The 27,026-nt window shown below is 38.6% G+C and overlaps 5 protein-coding genes across 7 annotated transcripts; 2 read left to right on the forward strand and 3 right to left on the reverse strand.

The window, feature by feature from the left end:
* Window positions 1-111: 111 nt before the first annotated feature.
* On the reverse strand, window positions 112-1,425 carry LOC132786979 (histone-arginine methyltransferase METTL23). The gene is made up of 2 exons (XM_060793795.1): window positions 1,132-1,425; window positions 112-1,073 (listed from the first exon to the last, which is right to left on the reverse strand). The coding sequence occupies exons 1-2, from the start codon at window positions 1,303-1,305 to the stop codon at window positions 456-458; spliced, it is 792 nt and encodes a 263-aa protein (XP_060649778.1). The 5' UTR covers window positions 1,306-1,425; the 3' UTR covers window positions 112-455.
* Window positions 1,426-1,682: 257 nt separating this feature from the next.
* On the forward strand, window positions 1,683-4,904 carry LOC132786977 (inhibitor of nuclear factor kappa-B kinase subunit beta). The gene is made up of 6 exons (XM_060793793.1): window positions 1,683-1,896; window positions 2,298-2,561; window positions 2,631-3,826; window positions 3,895-4,076; window positions 4,143-4,553; window positions 4,619-4,904. The coding sequence occupies exons 1-6, from the start codon at window positions 1,785-1,787 to the stop codon at window positions 4,647-4,649; spliced, it is 2,196 nt and encodes a 731-aa protein (XP_060649776.1). The 5' UTR covers window positions 1,683-1,784; the 3' UTR covers window positions 4,650-4,904.
* An 816-nt stretch (window positions 4,905-5,720) lies between these two features.
* LOC132784086 (protein takeout) lies at window positions 5,721-6,598 on the forward strand. Its single transcript, XM_060789487.1, is given in 3 exon segments — window positions 5,721-5,786; window positions 5,788-6,130; window positions 6,188-6,598. Coding segments are annotated over 3 exon segments (720 nt in total). The 3' UTR covers window positions 6,499-6,598.
* LOC132786978 (protein takeout) lies at window positions 6,245-8,122 on the reverse strand. Its single transcript, XM_060793794.1, has 3 exons — window positions 7,844-8,122; window positions 7,129-7,369; window positions 6,245-7,069 (listed from the first exon to the last, which is right to left on the reverse strand). The coding sequence occupies exons 1-3, from the start codon at window positions 7,968-7,970 to the stop codon at window positions 6,631-6,633; spliced, it is 807 nt and encodes a 268-aa protein (XP_060649777.1). The 5' UTR covers window positions 7,971-8,122; the 3' UTR covers window positions 6,245-6,630.
* A 2,080-nt stretch (window positions 8,123-10,202) lies between these two features.
* Window positions 10,203-26,086, reverse strand: LOC132786665 (GATA-binding factor A). Of its 3 annotated transcripts, none has more exons than XM_060793258.1 (4): window positions 16,442-16,610; window positions 12,278-12,865; window positions 11,933-12,203; window positions 10,203-11,355 (listed from the first exon to the last, which is right to left on the reverse strand). In XM_060793258.1, exons 1-4 carry the CDS (start codon window positions 16,466-16,468, stop codon window positions 10,664-10,666), a joined length of 1,578 nt encoding a protein of 525 aa, XP_060649241.1. In that variant the 5' UTR covers window positions 16,469-16,610; the 3' UTR covers window positions 10,203-10,663. The 3 variants fall into 3 exon arrangements, with proteins under 3 accessions (XP_060649241.1, XP_060649242.1, XP_060649240.1); XM_060793259.1 differs by lacking the exon at window positions 16,442-16,610 and adding an exon at window positions 25,171-26,086 and having other exon boundaries at window positions 10,204-11,355; window positions 12,269-12,865; XM_060793257.1 differs by having other exon boundaries at window positions 10,204-11,355; window positions 12,269-12,865; window positions 16,442-16,604.
* Window positions 26,087-27,026: the final 940 nt, after the last annotated feature.

Here is a 27,026-nt window from a genome sequence, read left to right on the forward strand (position 1 = left end):
TATTTCGCTATTGTTTTTATAAATGAAGACACCGGAAAAAATATTTCTTTTACTTTGAATATTTTTTATATTACGTAAACAAATTATTTGTAAATTTTTTTCTGTATATTAAATTATAAAACTGTTTATTATAAAAATGTATTAGCGCTGCTTAAAATGTATTCTAAAAATGTTAGTGTACAACACCTGTTGCAAGGTTTTTTGTTGCTATATTCTCTGTGAAAAAGTACATATTTCTTAGGGCTCATTTTAAAAAGCGTTATAGTTTATTATATTCAGGCTTTAATCTGCAGAATATGTAAAGAGTAAGGGAATAATTTAACAATAATACAAATTATTAGTATATGGCAGCAAAAACATGGATGTTAATACGAAATCATCAAAGTTTCGCCAGTGATTTTTAACTTATACATACAAAATAGTTGCATTGACATTTGTTCACTTCTATATAATTGTTACTCGACTAAATCCTCCACACGCTCCTGATCTACAAGCGTAATCTCCAGCAGGTGTATCGTATGCCCTCCCATAAATTCCAATAAATCTACTCCCGATTGCTTCCCAATCTCGTCCATGTTTATACTCGACGCGTGCAGTTTCCACTTCTTGAGCAGTGCCTCAATGGACCAGTCAGCACTACGTTCCTGGTAGGTGAATATGAACTTGGCACCACGATTGCGCTCCAACAGAAACGCCACCGTCACAATGATGTCCTCAAAGACAGTGGGATCATAGAAGCAGTCGGCTGCAATGATGAGGTCCAATGGTGGCAAGCGAAACACACTGTTTAGTAAGAGGCCCCAACTCAAGCCAACCACATCAATGTCGACGCCTGGGTTCAACTGATTCGCGAGGCAGGATTTGCGGATGTGTGCCAAGGACTTGGGCAATATGCAATTATCACTGAGCACCACCTGGGCTCCACACTTGGCGGCCAATATGCCAGGTAATGCGGTGCCAGCGCCCAGCTCTAGGATGCGTTTACAAACAAGTGTTTGGCGACGCTCCCATAGAAAATGCGCAAGAACTGGAGCACTGGGCCACGTGTAGAATGAATAGGCGCCTTGCAGGATCTATGGGAAACATAAGAATAATGCAAACACTTTGTAGGGAAACATTCATTATTGTTACTTCTGGTATTTTTATTTCCAAACGCTCGACAATTGTCTCGGGGTTTCCAACTCCATCGCGATCCCTTTCATCATCGTTGCATGAGTTAAATACAAACTTGCGCATATGCTCAGCGCTGGCTGTGGTAGCCACAATTTCATTATCATCGCTGCTTCCGTTCATGTGAAAACGCATTTTTACACGAACATGCGAACATAAAATAAGGTCCTTTTTATTTATAAATTACACTTTTTACAGCAACCGCCTCTTTTGTTTACAACCTGTTTGCCACTACAATAGCGATGAGACAATGGAGTGTGACCAAGTAACAGTTAAAAATGAGCCTAATGCGATATACCACAAGTAGCAGTTACAAGCTGCTGATACGGTTAAATGGTTAATGGTTAATAAACATTTAAATTCGAAAATGTTTTATTTTTTAACACTAGTTTTGGTATACTGTGCAACTTAATAGTTTTTCTAATTAATAAGTGGTTATGACAAATAAGTAGCGAAATTTTCCTGGGCGATCAGCTGCTCTTTCTTCAGGGCTGCATTAGTTTTAGCCGTTGGAGACTGTGTAGTTGTACTTGGTGCAGCAGTCGCTATAAATAAAAAAAGTAGCGCCGTAAAAAATCGTAGAACTCAGTTTTTCTAATTATAAATGAAAAATCATGCCGCATAAATTACATCGCGTCGGCGACTGGCAACTAATACGACAATTGGGCCAAGGAGGCTTTGGAGAAGTTCAACAATGGAAAAATATTGTAACAAATCAGGAAATTGGTATGATGCATATATTATATAGTGAACGTGCTTCTATTCAAAACTATTTACACACACAAATATGTCTATAATATATATACATATACGCTGTCCAACACTTCAATAGAAAATGCATGCCAGTTCCTAGAATTCGCTGATTCAAACATTCTGTATGTTTGTTTATGGTGGGAGCGAGTGTGTGAGTGTCTTGTGTGCGTTTTTGTGTGTGTGTGTGTGTGTGACAAATTACTGATAACTTAAGGGAGCCTAGTAAGATTTAAAATTGCCGCTTCGCCAAAGCTCTCATCGCTGAGTCAGCATCCAATTGGAACTTCATGTTAATACGCAATTGATTTGCAGAGATCAATGTGTATTGTGTACATATACATATGTATATTGTATATACTTGATTATCTTTTCAGCGACGAAGCATATCAAAAATGACACTAACATTGGCGCTGATCAGGAACGCAAGTTAAAGGAACGCTGGATAAAGGAGTATAACTGGACCCGGCAGTTTCAAAATTTGACGTTCATTGTTGCTGGTGTGCAGCTGGGCGACGAATCCGCTGAATTTATAAAACAATTGAATGATAACCATATTTGGCAACTTCCTGTGATTATTCTAGAATATTGCAATGGAGGCGATGTGCGAAAACTTCTACAACAAGCACCCAATGTTAATGGTGAGTTCACTTTTGCATCTACATTTTTATTGGTAAATAGCTTAAAGATGTATCTAATTGTTATTTCAGGTCTCGTGCAGTCTGAGGTGTGTAATATACTTAGTTGTCTGCGCCAATCTGTTGTCTTCTTGCACAATACATGTGGCATCTGTCATCGTGATCTAAAGCCTGATAACATTGTAATACATCGCCTTCCTAATAGTCGTAAGCTATACAAGCTTACAGATTTTGGTTTGGCACGTAATATGCCCGCGGAGACAATGCTGCAGAGTGTTGTTGGAACACGTCATTACTTTGCACCCGAAGTTGTTGATAGCGGCAAGTACAACAACAGTGTTGACTTCTGGTCAATGGGTATTATTGGCTATGAAATTGCAACCGGCGTATTGCCATTTATACCGCATCAGAAACCATTCAACATCCACTTTAATCTGTGTAAGAAGCCGCGCAATTGTATTGCCATAACGGAGGATGTCGAGGAGGAGGAACGCTTCCATTTTCACACTGAGCTGGCAGTAAAGCACCATCTCAGCAGTCACTTTGTGGCCAAATTGAAAGAGTTTCTTTCGTTGGCACTTGACTCGGATTATTCCCGACGCGGCATTCAAGGAGCAACTGATGGAGTACAAGGCCCATCCAGATCACCCATTATATTTACTAAGATCGATGATCTGCTTGGGCTAAAGGTGTTGACCTTATTTGTGGCATTTAAATATCAACGCCTGGAGTATGTTGTAACTCCGACGATGGCAATGTCTGAACTGGCACTAAAAATAGCCAAGGATACTGATATGAAGGTGGATTCTCTCTATCTGATGCTTCCCACGGGACATCCGCATGGACGAGTGACTCGTGTGACACAACCCATAGATCTCTACGTAGATGAATGGTGTGATACAAGTGAGGCGTCAAAGGGTCCCCCAGTGATGGTCTACATCTTCAATATGAAGCACTGCGACTATTCAGCACCCCCTTGTTGCATGACAGATCTGGTTCAGAACTGCATTGGCTCCCAAAAGAAATGGCCACCCTGGGTGATGGACAGAATGGTCCTCGACATTCACTATATACTTAGTAAGGAGCACGCAACCATGCGAACTATGCTGTTTGGATTTAAGGAGCATGCTATGTCATTAGAACACGATATGCTGATTTATCAATCAGTAATCAAAACGGTCAATATCGAGAAAGAACAATGCTGTGGAGCAATGTCTCATTTCGATGCGCTAATTTCTGCAGCAAAACAACAGAATAAATTGAATATGGTTTGTATATGGTCAAATTAAGTATTAAACTGGAAATTAATATCATTAAATATTCCTTTTTTATTCAGGCCAATAAAGAAGAGTTTGAGACTAATGTGCAGAGACTGGCCAATTTAAGTAACGAAATCATATCTCTCATTGAGCAAACAATTCATCATTACGACTCCTCTTTGGGCATCATCCGTGACGTAGCGATTAAGCAAAGTGCTGATATCTACAAATCGTTTATGGATGCCGACACATACAAACTGTATGTATAAATATTCAATTTAAGATATTAAAGAATTCTTTTATAAATCCGTACATTTTCATGCAGCTCGCGATTTCGAAAACTTTACATCACGCACGGTGATAAGTTGTCGTGCTCGGATGCTTACAATATTGTGATAAATCTGGCGAAAGAGCGTCATTCTCTTCTCATGGATGAAAAATTGAAGTTTTTGCGCGAGAGCCTTAATCAGGCGCTAAATCGCTTCGCTATTATACCAAACACTTTGCAGACTGCATGTCAACGTCTCAAGGATATTCGCATGCAATTATTGCAGCTGAATCTGCAAATGTTACCAGCTGCCACTTCCAATGAACCCCCTTCTATGTTGCAACTTAGTAATGCTATTAGTCAATTGCACTTTGATACCGTAAATGAGGTACCAAGCGCTGATTTGGATACATTCGACAGCCTTAATACCAGGAGTATCATAGATCAGGCGCTACAAACCAGTCTGCTGTGAGTATCTTATCTGATTGCCAGTCATAGCCATATACTTATATTTTATTCAAATTTGGTTCTAGTTTGGAAAACGCAATGGAAACTGAACAGTGAAAAAGTTGGAGAACAGATTTTTGATATTATTTTAATAACCGTTACAACTGCTTTGTTAAGAAACTAATTTTTAGTTTTCCTTAATTTTTTTAAAAAAATTTCCTAGAATTCGTATTTGTTTTGTTTCTATTGCTCATTATGTTTTATACATATGTTAATGCATGTTAAATGCAATTTTATTCATCTGAAAATCACCATTGCCTTTTAATATTTGTTATATTTTATATTTAGATTAAAAATACATATATTCCCGTACATCATTTATTAATTTGTTTTCAATTAGTATAATAAATGCTTGGCTGTGAAACAAGATACTTTTGGACTGATTGCAATTGTCTGGAAAATTGCACAACTGTTTCAGTTTGTATATAAGAAATACATAGTTCTGTGAATTTACAAGTTTATATCAGAATACAGACGTGCTTGTATTTGGCTATTGCAAAATATAAAGACATCTTAAATACATATTGTATATAACAGTCTAGTTGAAATTATTTCGTTTTGTCCAGAAATCTAAATACATTACATTAGATTCGAGTGCACAGTAGAAGTCAAGGCACCTTTTTTTGTTGGAACATTTGAAATGTAAAACATATTCTATTCTCATTATATTACAAGAAACAGAGTAAATTCCTATATACAATTAGTGTATTATTGAAAAGATAGAATTTATTGATTTTATATTAAACATTCTGACTGTTTCAATTATTGGGGTTGCGTTAAACGAATGACTACTGTGGTTTATTGTATATTGGCCAGCTGGTGGTGAGACATACGTATTTATAAGTGCGGCTTTGTAAATTTGCTGAGGACTGCAATGTCACGAGAAATTGCAAGTCTGGCAGAATTGGATGCGTCAGTTTCTTGCCCAAAAGCTGGCGACTCTCGGGTATAAAAGCAATGGAACAAACCCTCAGAACTCACATTAAGTTGTTGAAGCTAGCCACAATCATTGTATTAAAATGAAGCAGAACCAAAAAATTACTATTTTTATTGTGGGGCTAGTTCTTTTGGCCAGCCAGACGCAGGCTGCTCCAAAAGGGAAGTCATTGCGTGAGTATTATTTTTGTTATGTTTTGCAAAAGAATTAAAGGTGCTTTTCCAGCCGCATTTCTGAAGGTATGTTATCGCGACTCTCCCGGACCTCAATACCTGTGCCCGGGAATCCTTTGAATCTCTAAAGCCCCGCCTTATGAATGGCATCCCAGAACTTTTCATACCACCAATGGAACCGTTGACGGTGCCAGAAATCAAAATGGATCAGGATTCTGGTGCCATCTATCTGCACTCCACTTATAAAAATGTGAAGATAACTGGCATGTCCACACATAAATTGAACGAATTGAGCATCGATCCTAGTCAAATGAAGTTCGTTGTGGCGATGACTTTCCCCAAATTGCACTTGGAATCCGAATATAACATTAAGGGAAAAATCATGATGATGCCGATGTTGGGTGATGGTCATTGTTTTGTGGATCTAAGTAAGTGACTGCACTGTTGATTTTTTCATCGTTTACTCAAGTGATTTCTTTAACTAGCCAATATCGCAATGCACACGGAAATGTTTGGAGAGGAATATACTAAGAACGGTGCGACCTATTTGAGGATCAAAGACATAAAGGTCAAATACGATCTGCAGAATGTGCACATGCAGTTGGACAATCTCTTCAATGGCGACAAGGCTCTGGGTCAGCGTATGAACGATTTCCTCAATGAGAACTGGAAGTCTTTGGCCGAAGAAGTGCGTCCTCTCATGACTAAGGTGCTCGTGGATATACTGCGTGCCTCAATTGATAAATTGTTTAATGAATTCACCTACGAACAGCTGTTGCCCCGAATGAAGTTGTAAGCAATTTGTTAAAAACTAAATATTTAATCATAGTTAAAAAAAAAAAATAGTTATTCCCCAAATAGAAAAATAAAGATATTAGAAATTAATGCAAAATAAATTAGTATTTATGTATATAATACAATTATCCTATTAAATTAGCCAGAGTTTTGTCGGCATTTTAGAGAAAACATTATTCCAGAGACCATGGAATATGTCAGCCAATCCCAACTCCAGATCGGGCCGCAGCTCTTGTATGACCTCATTACCGTTCTGATTTAAAAATGAATTTATCGATGCAGCCAATATTTCGTTGCCATTGAACAAATTTTTAAGATGAATCCGCATTGCGCCCACCTGGAAACTAACTTTCATCTCATCAATGTGAATGATCTCATCCCCGGTTGTGGTCTCATTGTGCAGCGATATCTTGGTACGCACAGCAGTGTTAACATTCTTCAGAGCCATCGCAACATCGCCGCTTCCAACTAATGGCAGCAACAAGATGTTGCCCTTTAGATTGTACTTTGCTCTTATGCGAAGCTTTGGCAACTCCAGCTCGAAGTTAAGCTGACGACGTATGAAATCCAAGCTACCAGAATAAAAGGTCATTACAAAATATTTCAAATGTTCATAAGGTTCATTACTTACTTTGCCCGCTTAACAGTTGCATTCGATGGACCCCGAATTACTAGGTTTTGAAAGCCGCCAGATAAAACTAAATTTCCACTGCCCTTTGAAAGAGATACTTGATCAATGGTTAGTGGTTCAAAGCTCTTCACTCCAATCTCTGGTATGCCAGCAGCGAGAGCGGGAAAACAGCCCTCAAATAACTGTCGGAAGCATTTGTTCTCATTGGGATTGGATCGCTTACAGGTTTGCAGCCATGGTGCTAATTATAAAATATAATATAGATTAAGTAGGTGCATCAAATATCTTAAAAGATTCATTTAAATAATAGTTTGCTATATTTATTGTTTTCTACTTATACAAATATAAAAATATTGGATTCTTGGAAGCAAATCCGATTCACTATTAAATACTTTAGTATCAATGGGTCACGTTTCTGCGATCATAAAATTTTCATCTCGCACCATATTATTTTTCCTAAAGTATTTATCGTTAAATTTATATTGTTTCCACTTTAGGCATGCCACTTACATTAAATATTAACTTTTTTTCTGTTATTTTTATATATCACAATTGGTGTTCGAGATTCAAAAACTCAAGAATATAAATATAGGGTTCATTTTCACTATGTAGCTTTGTTTAGTTGAAACCATCAGGAAATTAAAAGAAACTCTTGGAAATACGTTTGCATTTCCTTGCGTTACATAATATCCTTAATGTATTCTGTGATACTTACGTCTCTCCTGCAGTGGCGGCTTGTCGTTAATAATTTCCCGAGTGTAGGCCGCCGTGCTTGGTAATAGATAAATAAAACTGATAGCGCATAAGCTGTATTGAAACTTCCAGTTTGCAGAGTTAAACATGTTTTGGCCGCAAAAACAAATATCCTTATTGAGACAGTTTCCTAATTATTTTGCTAAATCCTGTTCACAGATTTTACACGATTTTTACTACTTTCAACTTGTCCGTTTAAAGCGTCTGTTGGCGACGGCGTTTCAAACCCAATTGCTGTGGCACTCATCTGAAATGTTGTACGAAACCGTGACATTAGTTGTTGTCTGTTGTATCTTGTCGACTGGTAGTCGGCAGTCAGTTGTCGGGTGTCGGTTGTGTGGCCAACGACGACCACTTTTAGTTAATTTTTTTGTTTACATTTGCACTCGTACACAAATTCCGCAACAAGCTTGGAGCATGGGGAACTGCTGCAGTCCCACAGTGGAATTCAAGCCCAAACCCGAACTTGTACTCGAACTCGAACTTACGCGCTTACACTCGTTTCCCAGCTGACCACTGGGCAAGATGTCGCTAAATTTAAGAATACCCTACAATATTTTCGATGGGGTTCAGATTGATTTTAAAGCTTCTTTTCCTATTTTGAGCAGATTAAGTGCGTGTTAATTTTAGAATATTAGTTGAAATTTAAATCTCTTCTTTGCAGCTTTTGGATTTCAGTTGGATATAAACTATGTCAATAAAATTGGCGAGTGCTTCACTTAGAGTGCAATTAAAAAAGTACGCTTGTAGCGCATTCGGATTGCGCCTTAACCATACTAGCACTTAATCAGGTATTTGTTATATTGTTATTTTGATATTTGGATTTTTATTTTGTTTTGAATTTTACTTTCGTTCATTGCGTATACGCCGCCAACTTGTTTTTTGCCCATTGCGCCATATACACAGCCAGAGACTTCGGTACACGCCCCATCTCCCCCGTTGTCTTTGCGCCAACTTCACTGAAGTTGTTCACCTGTTGACTACTTCTGGTATTACGCAGACAACGCCGCGGAGAGAGGCAGACCGATGCAGGGCAAGAGACTGCCAGACTGTGATGCGGGCTTCACTGTCATGGGTGTTGCTGTGCTTTGCTTTGCTTCGGTTTCGCTCAATGCTTCATTGCCGCAGTGGATGCCGCTACTACTCGCTGCCCTGCCCGTGCAGCTTGGTGCAAGTCTTTTGTTATGCAGTCACATCGTTTACTTTTAAGTTTTGTGCCCGATCATTTTGCCTTGCCTTTGTTGATGCTGCGGATAATCGATGATGTTTAAAAAAGCATTAATATGCATAATGCGTAATATTTATAATTTTCTTATTTTCTTTCTGCATTTTTCCCACTCACTCGATTGTTGCATGCCCAGACCCAGACCCCCCGGCAAGGTTGCTATTGCGACAATAGACCGGCAATCATTTTTTGTTGTTGTTGTTTTTGTTTTTTTTTTCCAAACATTCACCATTATATCAGCATCTTTTCGTCGCGTGCGGAAATTGCCAAATTAGCTTTGACTTTTGTAACGATTTTTTATACCCTGGTATTTACCTTTGTGTTTACATGTTGCTTACAGCCTCTGTCACTATCACAAAAAGACTTTTTTATAGTATGTATTATTAATTGTTTCGTTGTGTTTTAATAATAATTACAAAGTCATTTTGAATATCTTTTTTGCTCGATTCGCAAATTACACAATTTTTTGGCTCATCGCCTGTTTTGCCTTGTCACATGCTTGTTAACCCGATACAATGCAGCATCAAATACATTGGCAAAAGACATGTTGAACTTAACATGCCTTCCTTGAGTTCAATAGCTTCAGTATGGGCCATTAAATTGGTTATTTATATGCAGATCATGTAACTAAAATTTCCGTCGATGTACTTTACCATTGTTTGATTTTTAATGTCGGTCTTTTTGGGCGACATTGACCGATAAAAGCGCACATAAATATTGCGAAAGGGTCATTAATGCAATGATAATTGATAACAATTAATAGAAAATCTTCAAAAACGAATAAACAAACAGCATAATAAGAGTGTATGTATATCAGAGAAAATAAGTAATTTAATGTTTAAATTAAATTTAATTTAATTGAAATTTAATTGAATTAAATTTATTGGCAGTCAAGTTACTAAGTTAAAATATATTTTTCAAATAATTAATGTGGTTAATTTTAATTTTGTTTTTGAATTGGTAAATGATTGAATAATAGAATTCAATTGCTATTTCAAAACAGTTCCCAGACACAACACATTACTTTTTTGATGCTGCATACTTTTGAGGGCCATGTTCACACATATTCATACTTTTGGTGCATACTTTTAGGCTGATAGTCAAACAGCTCGATTTGTGATAATCTTTTCAATGATAATTTTATTTATTTAGTTCATAATATGCATGGAATTAACTTGCTAGACATATGGCTAAATGATCTAATGATTGTGTGCGCTTAATATATATATGTTGTGGATAATTTATGCTAATACGAGAAATAGATTAATGCAAAAACACTTTACAATGGATTTTTAAGAGCTATTTACCTTACTTCTGGTTGTGGATACTTACGTAAGCTAGAGGAAACAGAAACGGAACGAAGCGATAAACAAACAAATATTTGTACAAAACTCAAACTATCGCGCAGTTATTTACAGGCCATAAAAACTAATTACAACTTATACAACTAATGCTAAACTAAATTCAAAAGTCTTTTCAATACCAATCCAACGAAGCTTCAACGATGGTGTTGTGTTGTATGTGTTTTGTGTAAGAGATCACAGGTCGCCAAGCTGCTCAGGATGTGGCCATCAGTTTGGCTGCCTGTATGACATTGTGCTGATGATGATATCCGGCCAGTTCGCTACTCGCGCCACCTGCCATCGCCGATGTGGCAGCTCCACCCAATGCTCCAAACGAGGCGCCAAAATAACAATTGTTCACATAGTCATAGTTGGTGGCACTTGCCTCCGTTTTGACTCCATAAGCAGCGGCTGCAGCAGCGGCATGTATGTGATGATGTGCCGCCGCTGCATGATGACCGTGCGAGCTGCCCGTGGCTGCGGCATGCAAATGATGATGCTGATAGTGAGGCGAGGGCGTGCCATTGCTTAGTGTGGGCGTGTCAGCTGCATTGCTACTGTGCGTCGTGTAGGCAGAGGCGGCCGAGCTGCTGCTGGGTGTATACAGCTGTGATGCGGCCCCGTGCAACTGCCTCGCATTCAATTGCGACTGATGGCTGTGTTGAGGATGCTGCGACTGTTGCTGCTGCTGTTGTTGCAGTTGCTGTTGCTGCTGTTGCTGGGCATAGAGAGGAAAGCATTGCTGATGTGACGGTGGTGGCTGTTGCTGCTGTTGTTGCTGCTGCTGCTGTTGGGCATGATGTTGACTCATGAGACTGCTGGCAGTGCTACTCGCGAGTGAGCTCTTTAGATCCGTGTGGAGCTTGCTCAAGCTGTGCCGTTCCAGGCTAAGTGTGGGCTTAAGATCTGTAATAAGCCAGGAAAAAAAGGGTTAAAATATGAGGCAAGCTTGTAAATGCTTATACAATTATTTTTGGTTAAACTGAAATTAAAATTTTCGATTAACACAAAATAAGAACTGGGTTCTAAACTGATTGGAAATTGATGTTTAAATTACCAAAAAATTTATCTTATGTGTTGTCAGCTTTTTGAGACCTTTTATCTTATTTGCGAACTATAAATAATAGAATTTGTTCTACAGTAACTGATATTTTTTAGTCGCTAAAACTTCTATTTTCTTATGGGTAAGGATAATAATGTAATAGAGATATTATATGTGAATTCAGCTATTTTGACATTAAAATTTAAATATTTCAATATTAAGCAATATAAATTTGTAATATTTAACTTTTTAATGAAGCGACATGTATTGTATTTAAAGTGATTTTCTACAGAATGTACTTTAGGATGCACGGCGTCAATAGGCGTCAATCAACAAAACAAAATGGAACTTAATTAAATCTTTTAAAATATGAATTATTATTCTATCATTACTATATCTATCTTACAATATTGTATATCTAGTAGATGAATCAATGCTTACCATGCTCCTCCTTGCACTCTTTGATGGCCTCAGCAGTAGATCCGGATCCCGATGCTCCACTTGCAGTTGAGCCGCTGCCTGTTTTCTTAGGTTTTCGCTTGCGGGTCTGAATGCCATCCTTGCGCATAGCCAATGGCCGATTGACACCGTGCAGCTTGAAGTACAGCCCGCAGGCATTGCACACCGGCTCGCCGTCATTGTTGCGCCTCCAGAGGGTTGTGGTGCGTGTTCCACAGTTGGTGCAGCACAGACCCATGCGACGTGTGGCAGTCTGTTTCAATAAATTGTCATGATTAGTATGTGAATTGATTAAAAGGTTCGGAGGCGGCTACTCACTGCACTCACCAGTCGCTTGCTGGGCTTGATCAACGGCCTGTTCATGCCGTTCATCTTGTGATACAATCCGCAAGCGTTGCACAGATAGTGACCGGTACCGTCGCGTCTCCAGAGCGGTGTCGAGATGGCACCGCAGTTGACACATTCGCGTCCCTCACCAAACTGAAAATCCATTGCGCTTTCGTAGGGCGAAGATCGCTGAAATCCCGTGGGATCGTAGGCACTGCGCCACGGCGCCATCATCACGGCATTCTGTGTGTAGAACTGTGCCGGCAGCTGGGCATGCGCCGAGCCAAAGCTATCCGTTGTCCAGGCATTCTGCGCGGCAGCAGCGCTGCTGAAATGGGCCGCCACATGGTTGTACTGGCGATTTGAGGGCACATAGACCGGTGCATTTACAGCCTGCTGATGATGGTAGCCAGACACGCTGGCAGCGCCTCCGGCAGCGGCCAGATCCGTATAGGCGGCAGCTGCCGCGGCGCTGCTGCTGTGATACATCTTGGAGCTGGCAGCAACGGCGGCCACCTGCAGCTGCACGTTGTGATAGTCGCCGCTGAACTGCGGATAATCGCGCGTCGACTGCTGATCCGATGTGGACTGCAATGGAATTGATAAGTGAAAGCAGCAAATTAGATAACGTATTTCCATAAATTGGCCGACAATTCGTTTTGTTTCCTCCTCTCTCTTTCTCTCTCTCTCTCTCTCTTCCTCGCTTGCCACGCCCACACTCACAACCTGACTGCCTTGCTCTTGGCTGCCATTGGGCGACACCCCGTTGCGAGCAGCCATTTTTTGTCTTTGACTTCAACTTCGGCTCCTTAGCTGCCCGCCTTCCACCTCCCTTTTCTTCCCCTCCACCCGCAAGACAAAACACGCTATCGGTTCGCTCTCTTTGCCTGAGGCAGAACTCGTTTTCCACTCACGGTGCCCTTTTCGTGCCCATAGCCATCCCAAATGAATGGCGAGCTGCAGCGTCTGTGACTCGTTTGTATCTGCAGCTCTGCACTCATAAGTGCGTATCTTATGGATGTTGTGCGTGGGCTCCACAGTCTCTTCACAGTTTTTTCAATGTGCACTCTATGTGTGTGTTAATGTATATGTGCATGGATATATGTATATAAATTGCCTTGCGTGGGTTTCGGAGTGAGAATCCATATTCCATAAACCACTGCTGAATATCCCTTTACTTATATGAAGGTGTGTCTTAATAATTCTTTAGCTCCTATTAATGTTTTACCATCTAGTATTATTTAAGTTAAGTCTCGAAGCTTAAATACTCGATTTCAAAAAATAATATGAGTGATGATGACCATTCATTTTTTTTGTCATTTTAATTAAAATGTTCATAATTCATTATTTTAAGAATGGGTATCTTCAGTTTGAAATTATTAATAGAAAAAAATTGTTAGATAGTGCAAAACAACATCTAATTATTATTATTATTATTATTATTATTATTATTATAATTAGAAAATCATTCATTTTTCATCTCATCTCTCTTAAAGTTTATAATCAGAAGTTGTACTTTAGCACAACTAAAATATATTTACTTAACTTTTAATAAACTATTTTAAAATGCATTTATATTTGAAATGCCTTATTCATATTTTCAAAATTCATTCAACATGTTTGTACTACATGAAAAGCCTTCAAGTGTAATTTGTATGAATTTTAATACATTTTTACGACTTTCGTTTATTGTTTCAATTGCATTCTTTTACAATGAAAGTTCAATAACCAAAATCTGTGTTTCACATCAAAATCAATTAAGGCGCCAATTGCAAATTTGTATTTATTTTGCATATTCATATGTATCGGAATCTTACTGAGTTTCTGCCTACACCAACAATAAAAGCAAGAACACAATTCAAAAACATTTGACGTCTTTATCTTATCCCAGAAATTTAATGCGATGATGTATGAACTTTTTAATTTTCTGCCTGTCTGTTCAATCTCTAGAGATTTCTCTCGCATAAGTAAATATTCCTTCACAATTAAGAAAAAAAATCGAACAAATCAAAAATACAGATGCCTGCGAATTTGATGTGAGGAGTGGAGAATTTTGTTTCGATACTTTACCGAAAAAAATATTAAATAATTTTTGAAGCTCTAAGCAAAATGTAAATGCACATATTACATAACACAAATGCCATTTGGCATCTATTTTCATGCCGGCGGCAAATTCACTTGACGTCAGCCGACGGATCAAGACAACTTCAACTAATAGAATGAAGAGAAACTGCCTTCAACATGGCCTTACATGTTTTTGTTGATTAAAATCTATATTTATGATATGTAAATCATATAAGAATAAATTTCCAAAATACTTTCAAAGCCAATTAAATTGAATATAAAATTGTTTAGGTTATTCAAATAGCTTTGTCTAAACTAAAGCAATACATTTCAAATAAATTCTTCTATTAGACATAATATTAATTGATGCAGATTTGAGCACCATTCTTGAAATGTCAACCAAATGTGCAACGTTCTACAAGAGCAAAAGAAGAAAACACAACAACAACAAGAGCAGCAGCAGTAACAGCGAGGAGAAGAGCTGAAGAGCCATCAAAGAGTTGACCACGCGTGCATAATGATGTCGCTCCCTTTAGAAGATCAGTCGATCAAAGAGAGCGCCGGCCATTGGGAGAAGAGCATGGAGCACGGCGCGGTACCGGATCAAAGAAGCGGCGACCACACGAAAAATTGTCAACATGTTGCAGCGTCGTTTCTACTCGTATACGAGTATGGGGAACGGAGGTTGGTTGGTAGATGCGTTTTTGCCGGCTCAAGAGCAAGGATCGAAATCGGAATAAGATCAGTTTTTGGGATCAAAAGGTGGCTGCAGAGGCGCTTTGGCGCTTATTAAAATGCGAGCCCAAAATCAACGGACGGCGATTTGTGGACGAAGGCGAGGAATTAAAATAAACAGCAATAAAAAATCAATTTCAGAAAATTGAGGCACAGTTCGACTCAGACTAGCGATCAGCAGGTCGATATGTTGCCTTTGTCGTTGTTGCTTGCTGTTGCAGATGCTGATGAGTAGAACGTTAATAATTTGTCACTGCAAATGAAGGAATAAAAACAAACAGAGAAAACCACTTGAGTGCCGCGGCAAGTGAAGACAAAAACCAAAAAAAATTACAAACAAGCCACAGCCGCAGTCGCTGCCAAACGAGGAGGGAACGGTGGAACACTTAGGATTAAAGCGGCGCTTTAAGTGTTTTTCTTTCTTTTATAAGTTTCTCTTTCTCTCGCGCTTGAGAAACCGGGTGCCAGCGCCAGGTCTATGCCATCAGGATCCTGTTTTTGGCATTCACTTGAGCCGAGCTGAGAGCTGAGCTGAGCTGCACTCACACTTGACTCATTCATGGCTTGTTGCGGCGGGAATTCCACTTCTCTTTATTGCTCTAGCGGATGTCATTCGTTCAGAGACTAGAGAGTTTAGTTTCTGTCTCATAAAATTGTGTTTTGGTGTGCTATTAATGTAACCATATATGGCAAAACTCGTATTTAATATGATGATTGGCTCACGCAACTTCTAATTGAAGAAGTTTTATGAGAGTAAACCAATTTCGAATAATGCGATAATTAAGATATATTAAGAATATTTACAATCAACAAAGCGGCACGCTTGTGCTCAATTTTGTGCGATAAACTACCAAAATATGTGATATACAGCTTGATACTAACATACACGTTTTTTTAAGGTTTTTTATAAAGATATAATAAAACGTAATCTGAGCATCAAATCGAACCGAATTAATTAAGATTAAATAAAGATCACACTCTAATCAAAAATTAGTACATCTTACATGGTTTCAATTCTTCTTTATTCCTAAGATACTTCTTTCCTTTAAGCCAAATCATCAATGTTAAAGTCTTTCATGAGAAGAATGCGGAGAGGACCGCAGTTGTTATATAATTATCGTATTGAAATACATATTTACCAAAATGTATACTAATATTAAAACCTCTTGATTCTCATTAGAAATTCAATTTGTTATTTTTTGACAAATTGCCATTTTTGTCTTTTTCAATTACTTTATTCGAATATATAGTTCAACCTTTGCTGATTTATAAATAATGATGGGGAAATGAAACGTGTTTCCGAAATCGCCAAGCAATAAATATTTTTGAAAGTACTCAATATATTTATAAATTAATCAAACTTACATCGCCATCACTTAGCAAAATGCCCATAATTTATTGAGTTTTGCGACTGTTTTTTGGTTTAGCAGCTCGTTTTAGGATTGATTTATAGCACTGACTGTTATGCGGAATTCAAGTTCAAAATTCACAGGCACTGAATATGTATCACGGGAATGTATATAGTATATATTATAAAATGTATATTGGAATCGATGGATTCGATTACATTGATGATTATTATTTATTTGGGCGCGATCAATTGGTCTGAGCGTTTCATGGACTTTGTTGTAAGCCTTTTGATTAATGCTTATAATAATGAAGCAATAAATTATCGTATTAATCCATTTACGAGCACTTAACAGATTTGAGTTATTGTTGCTTTTGTTTTGTTGTTTTTGTTATTGATGCAGATCGCGAGCACAACGAACCGACTTCCTTGAGGCGTACAAACAAACTAAAAAACGCCTCAAAGTAAACAAAAACTTAATCCCAAAAATCCAGTTCCAGTTCAGTCCAAAGCCGTCGCAGTCAGCGTCGACAGAGACAGCGACAGAGAGACAGTCGTAGCGACAGCACCACGCAAAATCGAAAAGAAGTCAACGGCAACAACATAAAAAGTCAATTTCATCAATGGGCAGGCAACTCTGTCTGTCCGTCCATCAGTCCGTCCGTCCGTCCGCCTCTCCGATCGATCCCTCTGAGTGTCACTTGAAGGCGTCGCCTGCACACAAACTCAGTGTGCAAGTGAGATGGATGAGACACACTACGCAGCTAGAGCGAGATGGAGTTATGCGTGACGTACTGACAGGTAAAAATTTGTAGGTGCATTTCACATGCAGTCAACGTCGACGCTGACTGCGCTGCAACTTCGTCAGCAGCAACGGTGACGTCGCTTAAGCTGGCCGAAAGGCACACGAAATTAGTCAATTTCATGTAAGACTTGAACAATTATGCACTTGAAACTGAGGACAGAATTTGAAAACAGGTTCCAGCATCACTTGAGTTGAGCTACTTACTCCTAGAACGGTAGGCGACGTTTGTCGCTGTGTGAAAGTAATCCTCCCAGGCAATAGATCAGTCCCAGACCCGAACTCAACTGTCACCAGCTCATCAAACTCGCTTCATTCTCGAGTGTGTGTATCCAAACAATTCCTTTGTATTGTCTGAAAGTTACTGTGACAAGGATCGAAGGATAGCCGAGGCTGGCCTCTTTAATTAATTGTTGCTCGCTTGTTTATTCGGCGCCTAATGAGGGTCCATTAATATTGGGGTTAATCCGCAGTCAGTGGTCTTTGGCAAGGAATAAATTAGAAAGAGTACTTATAATTACAGTCCTAAATCTCAAAAAACTGTCCAGGCACCTACTCAGCTGACAATTCCTGAAATTTAATTCGAATTAATAATGGAAGAGTAGATGGAATAGCTACATAAAATATATTTTCCATGTCGAAGTTTGAATACTCTTGACTATTATATTTTATTAGGTAACTTTTTAAATCTTCGACTTGTACAAGCGATTGAAAAGCTATGTATATAGCTAACATATGTTAGATAAAAACATTCTCTGTAGTATACAAGTATCTGGTTGACTTATTTATGAAATTTTGTTGACAATCAAAACTCTTTACAGATTTAAAAAACTACTGAAATATAAAACACAGTCATTGAAACTGCATTCTGCTGGACATCTAAAGATTATTTACAACATGATGACAATTGTTTTACCAAAAAAATAAGAAATTCCATACAATCAGATTTTAAGCTAAAATTTGTATTTAAAATTGAGATTAATTTTTAATGAGGTCGAGTTTGTTGTTTCTTTTCTCACTATAATCTGCTGAAGACTGATATACAAAATAGATAGCCATAAGTAGTCCAAAAGAACCACACTCACAGCATTGTCAATAGCTGTGGTGTCGAGCGATCATTAATCAAACAATTTGCCTTAGTTTCTGGCAAACGAAAAAAAACACATAATTCACCCATCAAAAAGGTTTCTCTCTGTGGCTGACGGTGAACAAATTCTTTCCATTAAAATGCAAAAAGCAAAATGCGAGTTGTAGCTGCGCTGTAGAGATGTGACTGGAGCGAGTGAAAAGTGAGGCAAAGTCAGTTGGCAGTCGGCGACAGACGCTGAGCCAAGATGTTGAAGCGAAGCTGCTGAAGGTACGGAAAGATGTCAAAACAAGAACCGCAAGGCGGACAAGCGCATATTTCAATCGACGCTGACACATCCTGCTGCGCTAATGGACCTTAATTTGTGAACAGCTTTATATATCATGCGCCCGGACCGTTAATGTGATCATCCACACGATCTCTTGTTGACGCTGAAACTGACGACGCGATTGAGACTCGAACCGAGAAGCTGAAGCTGATTCCGAATCTGAAGTTGATGCACGAGGCTGGAACTTGCTGGAACTGCCATGGTGATTAACTTTTATGACGTTTATCAGGCGCATATGCTAAAAGAAAGGTCTCGGATATGGGTACGAAGACTGGCACGCGTTTTCCTGGTAATTTCAATGGAAATGGAAAAGGCAATGAAAATAGGAATGGAAATGGAAAACGGAGAAATGGAGCGAGTAAAATGTGAATGAAAGTAAATATTATTGTAGACTCGTAAGTATTTCCCTTAGCTATTGATAACAAGCAGACAAATGATAATTGCCCCGGCTCCACTAATCCTGTAAACCCTTTTACATCCAGCCAGCCAAACCTAACAAATGTCACCAAGAAAACAAAAAAAAGATTTCAAAGTGGCGTCACCGCAAAGTATCGATTGAGCATATGCTCAATCTCAATCCGTATGCCGAAGAGACTTTCTTTAAGCCTAACCTAAGCCCCTCCCTGGCATTGCATATGATTACATTGTCTATTGATCGTCTCATGATTGTCTCGTACTCATTGTCGACGATCACTCGTTCTGTTCGCTCGCTCCCTCTCGCCATCTCACTCGCCCAATGCTGTTGCCGTCTCGCGCGCTCCTTCGGCAAAGATGAAAGAAATCTTTATTGGTTTTTGTAGTGATTTTAAGTGGATTTGTGGTTCGATTCTTAATGGCAAAGTACGCCAGCCACAGCCACAGTCTTTCACCTTCAGCTCCACTTGAAGCGACGTCCCTCAAGACCCATTTCAGTGGTTATATCGTTTTTATTCAAATTTGTATGTTTATTTCTTCTTATATATAATTATGAGAATCTCCCCAGATGCAGACGTAGCTCTCGTTGAGTGTTTTAGGCAGTTTCAGCTTGTAATTATGGCGTTTTTATGTACCAAATGCATTCGTCGAGAGCTCCAGCTTCAATACGGCGGACTCCAATATGGAGTGTATCAAGCGGTTTGTCACTTTTACATCGAGTTTATTTGCATATTCGAGAGTGGATCAATGAAGTGTTAAACTAAATAGCTCGCTTGCTCTAGCCAGAGTTCTAGCTAGAAATAATATTAGACTAATTTTTTACTAGCATTTTTGTACTGTACACTTATTAATTAAGCAATTTAACTTAAACAGACTGAGCCAGGTCGATCAATACAAATATGAATCTTAAAGTAGAGGTGTAATGATATTAGAGCAAAAATTACGCTCGAGTATTATATACAAGTTTAACGCTAGATAAATTAATAATAATGTCGCCTTTACTATCGTTAGAATTTATGCAAAATATTTGAAAAGTGTTTCTACACTTTGCCAGAATATCTTGCGGAAAGTGGAAATGCAGATAAGAAATATCGCCATGTAGAGAATAACTTTCGATGAGACTTGAGTTGAAAGTAAGTGCTTCGCCTTGAGAGTATATCGACATGGCTTATCGGAATGCTATTAGGGCTTTTGCTTTTGCGTGCAGCTGAAGCAATTACTCATCGCTGTGACACTTGACTGCTCTGAAACTGTCGCACACACTCATACATAGGCATACATAATATAACATATATGTATGTATGTTCAAACAATGTACTCTTGCTTCCCAAAGTACTTGACAACAGCTAAAACGCAATTGAAATGTTGCTACTTACACATTCAACGAAATTCAATTTGAATATTTCAAGTGATAAGCAGACAAAGACGGAGATTGTGCGGGTGGGACAGAAAGAGAGATAGAGGTAGAGCTTCCCACTAACGACAGCAACAAAAACTAACGAGCGATATAAGAATGCTTGAGCATTTAACTGATTGTTCCAATCGGTGATTTTGTGAGAAGAACAGTGTTAGACCATAACAAATGTTGAGTACTTATACTCATACTCATACTCGTATTCGTATCTGAGTTCGAGTGAGTGCTTCGCTTATCAATTGCTCAAATGATGGCGGAAATGGTGCGTTATTGTTGTTGCTGTTGTTATGTCTCCAATTTGAAAAATTACTGATAATGTTTTTATTCGTGTGCATTTTGTGCACTAATTAATTACATAGTCACATAATAATGCCTAATTTTATGCTGGTTGATCGCCCGCAGCCCGTGAAAGGTAGTGCAAAACGAAAGACTTAAGCGACGAACTTGTTTCTGTCGCTGTGCCTAATTAAAGTCCTTTGGTTAGAAACTTGATTTTTTGGCCCTTTTACTGGCGTCTATATTAAGCTGCCCTTCCGCTTGATCTTTGCCGTCAACACGACTGATCTTCAACCATGTACATCTTCTTTTCTTTCCCACTCGCATTTCTTCGCTCTTGCATCTCTTTCTCTGCCCGACCACACTGGCAGCTGTGACAAGTTTTCGGCACGCGGGCAGACAAATTCCAATACTTTGCTGCCTCGGCTGCCCAGGAATTCAAATGTGGACACTCCGTCGGTCTGTTTGTCTGACTGTCTCACTGCACAAAGCTTTTAAGTGTCTTGGCGTCGTCGCGGCTTATGTCGTCTCTCTATCTGCCACAGTCGCCGCTCACATTTCCCCCATCTCCTCGCCTCTGGGCTGGTGACATTTACATTTGTGAGAGCATTTGCCAGACGCAGCGGCAATTAATAGCTGTGGAAAACTCGACAGTCGTTTCGTTTGGCTGTGAAAAGATGTCGCCTAATTTTTCCCTTGTCTTTAATTAATTAATTAATTACAGCGCGTAATATTCTAACATAAAATGAGGTGTAGAAATCTTTTGAAAGCTGTCGCTACCATCGACCATAACTGTACGATTTTATTGCTATAGTATTAGACCTTGGCGCCAGTACTCTAGATAATGGGCATGGGAAATACTGAGATAAGCTTAAATAAAAATATAACAAATGAAAAGAATGAAATACACATCATAGTTATTGCTGTTCTCTTTAACTTATCCGAGCGTTATGAAACTTAAGTTTAAGATTTCCTCACACAATTATCGCCGAACTTGTAGGCCAGCAGCTTCCTTTGTGCGATAAATGCCCTGATTGTTTCTTGGAATTATTTCGCCCGATAAGTTGTTATAATGAAATCATTATGAATAACGCATGCTTATCAGCTTATTGTTAAATACATTAACAATAGCTTGATAGCTGGCAATACACATAAGGGAGTAACCAACGGAATGCAGCAGAAAATTTGAAAAAATGTTTATAAATAAGTGCAACGAAATTATATGAGGGTTCTGTTAAAATGCAATGCACTTGCAAAAGTTTATATGCGAGCATTACATAATGGTTTTCATTGGAAGTTGGTCAGGGACTTTCTAAAAATCTGGCACACAGCAAGCAACCCAGACGCTTGACGCCAACTATTTTTCGATTAGCTCGGCCAGCTGAGGGCCACAACGAGGTCGAGTTCCTGTCTGTCAAACCCATGAACCTTACGTGCAATTAGGCAACGCACGGCATGACTTCTGCCCCTGTCAAGACCAGTCTCTATCCCTGTCCCTTGTTTGAGCCCCTAATGCCTTCAGCGGGTCAATGGGTCTTTGGCTTGTTGGCCACTGGTTTCGTCTGGCTGGGCTTCCTATTGGGTTGCCCTGTTCTTGTCCCGTTGACCTGTTTAGTGTGCAATTTGCACACTCGCACACACACACACACACACTTATATATTTATACACATATCATTGCCTGTTCGTTCTGCTTGTTACTTGTAAAATTTTTTGACATTTTCGTATTGCGTGTTTCATATTTTGCTACCTGCATTTGTTGTGTGTAGGTTTCTGCAGCAGTTGCGAGAGCTAGTGTTAAAAGTTGCATAATTACGTTTGTTGCACTTAGCTGAGGGTTGTGCCAGCCAGAGTTGCCAGCTTGCACACCAAACAAGTTGTACTTGATAAAGGGCCCAGTTTACTTGGTGTGACAAAGACCAATGCTGCTACTTAAAGTGCAGCTTACTAAATTGCTAAAGCCTTTTTATTAATTTTTTTTGTAGTAATGAAAGCAACCCTGTGCTTCTCTCAATGACCTTTCCTTGCCTTGTTGCCTTGTTAAACGATTTTGGTCAAGATTTATGATGCAATTGTCCAAAAAGGCAACTATTGGTCCGATTGCTGAGTTTGTTTTGCCTTTTTGTCGAAAACCAATTTTAGTTTTATTGCCTTTTGGTCTCATAAAAGTGTCATAAATTAAAAGGCGCTTAAAATGCACACACACTGAGCTGGATACAGATTGGAATATGGTTGCGGATATGGATACATCATGTAACCTGTGCCACTGGTCACACGCAGCGTTAGCTGACTTTCGACCTCGACTGTTGCACTGTTGTGAGGTTGGCCCGAGTTGCCTTTTGGCCCGTTTTTATGGCCGTAACACACACTGTGATACTTCTAGCTAATGACTTTATTGGCCTTTTCTGCAATGCACTTGAAGTGGAAACTGCTGTCATGTTGTGTCATTGTTGGCATCGCAATGTTCTTTCCGTCTGGACAATTGTTGACTTGAGTCTGCTGTTGTCTTTGTTGGCGCCAGCAGTTAATTGCCTTATGAAATGGCACTTGTTGGGCTAAGCTGAGTGAAAGTGTAGCAAGGGTTAAAGAGTAGGCGTGTAATTAAGATACTCGTATGTGATTTGGCCAAGTTGAAGGTTAGTCTTCGTTCAAGGGAAAGCTAAGTATAATTTAGATTTTTATCTAATTGGTTTCTAAGCAACAACTTCTCGACGCTAATTAACCTTAACAATTGCTTCACTATTTATGAGGCATGTTTAAGCATTGGTACTCGTAATACGGGCTTATCAACAGCTTACACATTCATGTGTAATTTATGTGCATACGAATGAATGTGTTACTGTTCCGAAACGCTTAATGAATAGTCATGGTGTTGTCGCCTTTTCTATGCAGCGCAAGTTTGGTGCCTAAGTCTTTTGTATGCTCTCGGCCTCTAGCCATTATCTTGCCATAATGAAATTGTGCGAATAAATACATGTGTGTGTTAATACATCTCTCCTTTCCTGTGTGCAACGTGCTGAAAGTATACAAGACAAGTTTTCTTGTCTGCTTCTGTTTCGTGCCACAAGGGTGGAACTTAGTTATCATTTTAGCAGGCAATCTGCTCAGCGCTTGTGTACTTGTATTTACTTTTCGCTTGATATTCACAAAAACAAAGCGGACATATTTATGGAATTGCTTACAATATTGAAATGGGAATTTATGCATTGTTTTATGCATACTTATAACAATATACAATGGCAATCACAATGCCAGCTGCATAATTTTGCGATACGAATAATATATATATTTATATTAAAAGCGAAATTAATTCGTTGTACGATCGACTGCAAAAGTCATAATTGAAATTGATTTAGCTAAAAAGATTTTGTTGCTTTTGTCTCCGTTGATTTATGGTGGGTTTACATTTGCTTTTTATATTTATATTCAATCGAATTGCCTCATTTTGTTTTGCTCGTCTCTTACACTTTTTTCGTCTCTCTTGTCTCTTTCACTGCCTCTATACATGTTTTGTTCGGCTTCCGAATGACTAAATGATCTCTAGTCTATTATGAATTACGCGTCGGCAATTTAGTTAACTATTTACAAATCGGTTACCGATTCGTTAGAGACAATCTATACGGCCTTATTCGGTGACAGCTGCTATTGAACGCTGCTCATTGAGTAGAACTATAAACATTAAATCTTAAATTTATGTATTATTTGCCTCATTGAACTTAATTTAAATGGTCTACTTTATGTGGACAATGTGCGCTCAATTAAAGCCACTTTCCAAATTGCTTGAAAGACCTAATTACTGTCACCTCAGCAGTATGCATTTGCGGCTATTGCAATTGAGTAAGTAAGTATTCAGATGATTATTAATAATTCAAATAATCATCTGAATACTTACTTACTCTTACTTAAAGCTTAATTCCCATAACCACTTGGACATCATTGCAACTTTGTTGCCAATTATAAAATGATATACAATTTGATGCAGATATTTTATATCTTCATAATTGGTATTGGCGGTGGATAATCATAAGCTGTAGCATATCCATAAATATATTAAATGGATACCTGATTTATATAACATAATAATAAAGTAAAAATTACAGATATATTTAAAATAGAAAATAAATGGATATGCAAGAATACGTTTATTAATAATATTTAAAATAAATGAAATCGTCAAGTGAACTATATTGAAATAAAGAAGAGTGAAGTATACTTCACATTAAAAATAACAACAGCGGATATAATATATCAACAAAACGAGGAAAATTTGAAGGTAGAAAACTCATTTTATAAAGAAAGAAGGGACGAAGAAATATCGAGTGAATTTTGTCCGTTTAAACATTTTGGTTACACCACAAAATGAATATCTCTGGTTACATGAATAATATTATTGCGATACCAGTTCTATAAATATGTAGACCACTTACTTTTCTTTATAATGCTGAATATCGTGCGATCCAATTGTTTGTTGTTGCTTGGTTGTGATGATGTTGAAGTTGTATGCAAATGAAGTGGGGTTTATTATACTTAATAGCCTTTTTTTGTGGTTTTACGAATTTTAATTGCTTTTAAAGCACATTTATTGTTCGACAGCAAATCGTTTTGTTTCTCCGCTCAGATATTCAAACCGATTCGAATGGATGTGAAATTCGAGTGCACATAAATTTAATTAGTTGTTGCTGCTGTTGCACTATGCCATAAATGACACGACACTTACAGATATACACTGATGAAGCGATAGAGATACGAGTGTGTATTTAGATACGCGGCACAACTCTTAGATACATTTGCATAATGTTGGCGAAAATAACGAAACAAAATTTGCATAATACGCTCACGAACAGCATTAGACACGTAATTAACAATAGAAACACTGATAAAAGGCGACACGCAAAATCCGATTCCGATGAATATTAAAAGTCAACTAATCGCCACTGCGGAAGGACGACAAATTAAATGACAAGTAACTTGATTGGTCTGCTGTCGATCACACTCATATGTTTATTTATGTACAAAATATTATGAATTTATTGCATTAATTACAATTCTCACATTTGGCGACGGCTTTTCAGCATTTACACCATTTTACACCGCACGCGACGTGACTGCAATTTCGCGTAGAAACGGACAAAAGTCAACTGAATACTCGACACAGGACGCCAAACTTTTGGCACGGCAGCGATTCTCTCTGTGTAGTTGTTGTTGTTGCTGTTCGTTTTTCTGATTGGAATGGGGAAGCAGCTGAACAAAAACAACAAGATGGAGCGGGCCAGCGAGCGAGTGAGCGAGCGAACGAACAAACGAACGTCTGCGGGTTTTCGTGTTGAGCTTCCGGTTGGACGCACGCTGTGAGCGAGACTGTCGAGAGACTTCAGGCAGCCACTGGCTGGCGCAATGGGCAAACAAACGAGTTTCGAGTCACGAACACACACTCACACAGATAGGCACTCACACTCAAGCGCATGCTATCGCACGGTGGAAGTGGGTGTTGCCTTTGTGGCGTTCGTTTGCGCTCACTCTCTCGCTCTAACGCTCTCAATCTTTTGCGCTCGCTCTTTCGCACTCACTGCGGCTCGTAATCAAATTGTAGCCATATTAAAGTTTGCTTGATTTTCTGTTTAGATATTTGTGTGCACTCGAGAACGAGTGTGCGAGCGTATGGATGTATGTATGTGTGAGTGCTGGCATTGCGCTCTTGGGACTGCCCACTTTCGTGCTCTGGCTCTCGTGGCGTATGCGCAACGTTTTGAGTTATGCGCGCTCGCTATAATAACAATCATTTATCAACCAACGCACACAATCATTAATAATATTATAAACAATCTGAGTATTAAGCATAAAGCTTGCATATTAAAAGGCAAATGTGTTCGTATTTTATGTGCACTTTAATTGGCATTTCATTTACCCAACTGCTGCTAACTGCCAAAGGCCATATCCTTCTTGCTTCTTGCCATTTGACATTTATCACCGTTTTTAATTGCCAAGTAATGCAGGTTATAAAAAACACACTTACAATTATTTTTATAATTAATATCTTTCACACCTTTTTTATGCCATAAATTTGATTTGTCATTACAAACAATTTTGTTTTTTGCTCAAGCTGTTGTCATCAATTACACTTAAGAAAAACTAATTCGTGCTAGAACAACTTCTAATCTGAGCAACTTGTCGAAACTAAGATAAATTATCGCACGTCAATGAATTAATATCAAATATGTTGAACATAATAAATAGTTACTAATCTGGATTAGATATATAATATAAGTTTTGTTATCAAAATAAA

Source organism: Drosophila nasuta, chromosome 2R, assembly GCF_023558535.2.
Source record: "Drosophila nasuta strain 15112-1781.00 chromosome 2R, ASM2355853v1, whole genome shotgun sequence".
In the NCBI taxonomy this organism is placed as follows: domain Eukaryota; kingdom Metazoa; phylum Arthropoda; class Insecta; order Diptera; family Drosophilidae; genus Drosophila; species Drosophila nasuta.

Excerpts from the sequence above, each read along its gene's own strand:
- LOC132786979 (XM_060793795.1), bottom strand. The coding sequence starts at position 1,305 with ATGCGTTTTCACATGAACGGAAGCAGCGATGATAATGAAATTGTGGCT. Across the intron at positions 1,074-1,131 it reads TGGAAATAAAAATACCAGAA|ATCCTGCAAGGCGCCTATTC; the intron begins GTAACAATAATG and ends TGTTTCCCATAG.
- LOC132786977 (XM_060793793.1), top strand. The coding sequence starts at position 1,785 with ATGCCGCATAAATTACATCGCGTCGGCGACTGGCAACTAATACGACAA. Across the intron at positions 1,897-2,297 it reads TGTAACAAATCAGGAAATTG|CGACGAAGCATATCAAAAAT; the intron begins GTATGATGCATA and ends TTATCTTTTCAG. Across the intron at positions 4,077-4,142 it reads GATGCCGACACATACAAACT|CTCGCGATTTCGAAAACTTT; the intron begins GTATGTATAAAT and ends ATTTTCATGCAG.
- LOC132786978 (XM_060793794.1), bottom strand. The coding sequence starts at position 7,970 with ATGTTTAACTCTGCAAACTGGAAGTTTCAATACAGCTTATGCGCTATC. Across the intron at positions 7,370-7,843 it reads GCCGCCACTGCAGGAGAGAC|CACCATGGCTGCAAACCTGT; the intron begins GTAAGTATCACA and ends TTTTATAATTAG. Across the intron at positions 7,070-7,128 it reads GCAACTGTTAAGCGGGCAAA|CTTGGATTTCATACGTCGTC; the intron begins GTAAGTAATGAA and ends TTATTCTGGTAG.
- LOC132786665 (XM_060793257.1), bottom strand. The coding sequence starts at position 16,468 with ATGGGCATTTTGCTAAGTGATGGCGAT. Across the intron at positions 12,204-12,268 it reads GCAAGCGACTGGTGAGTGCA|ACTGCCACACGTCGCATGGG; the intron begins GTGAGTAGCCGC and ends TTATTGAAACAG. Across the intron at positions 11,356-11,932 it reads AGAGTGCAAGGAGGAGCATG|ATCTTAAGCCCACACTTAGC; the intron begins GTAAGCATTGAT and ends GGCTTATTACAG.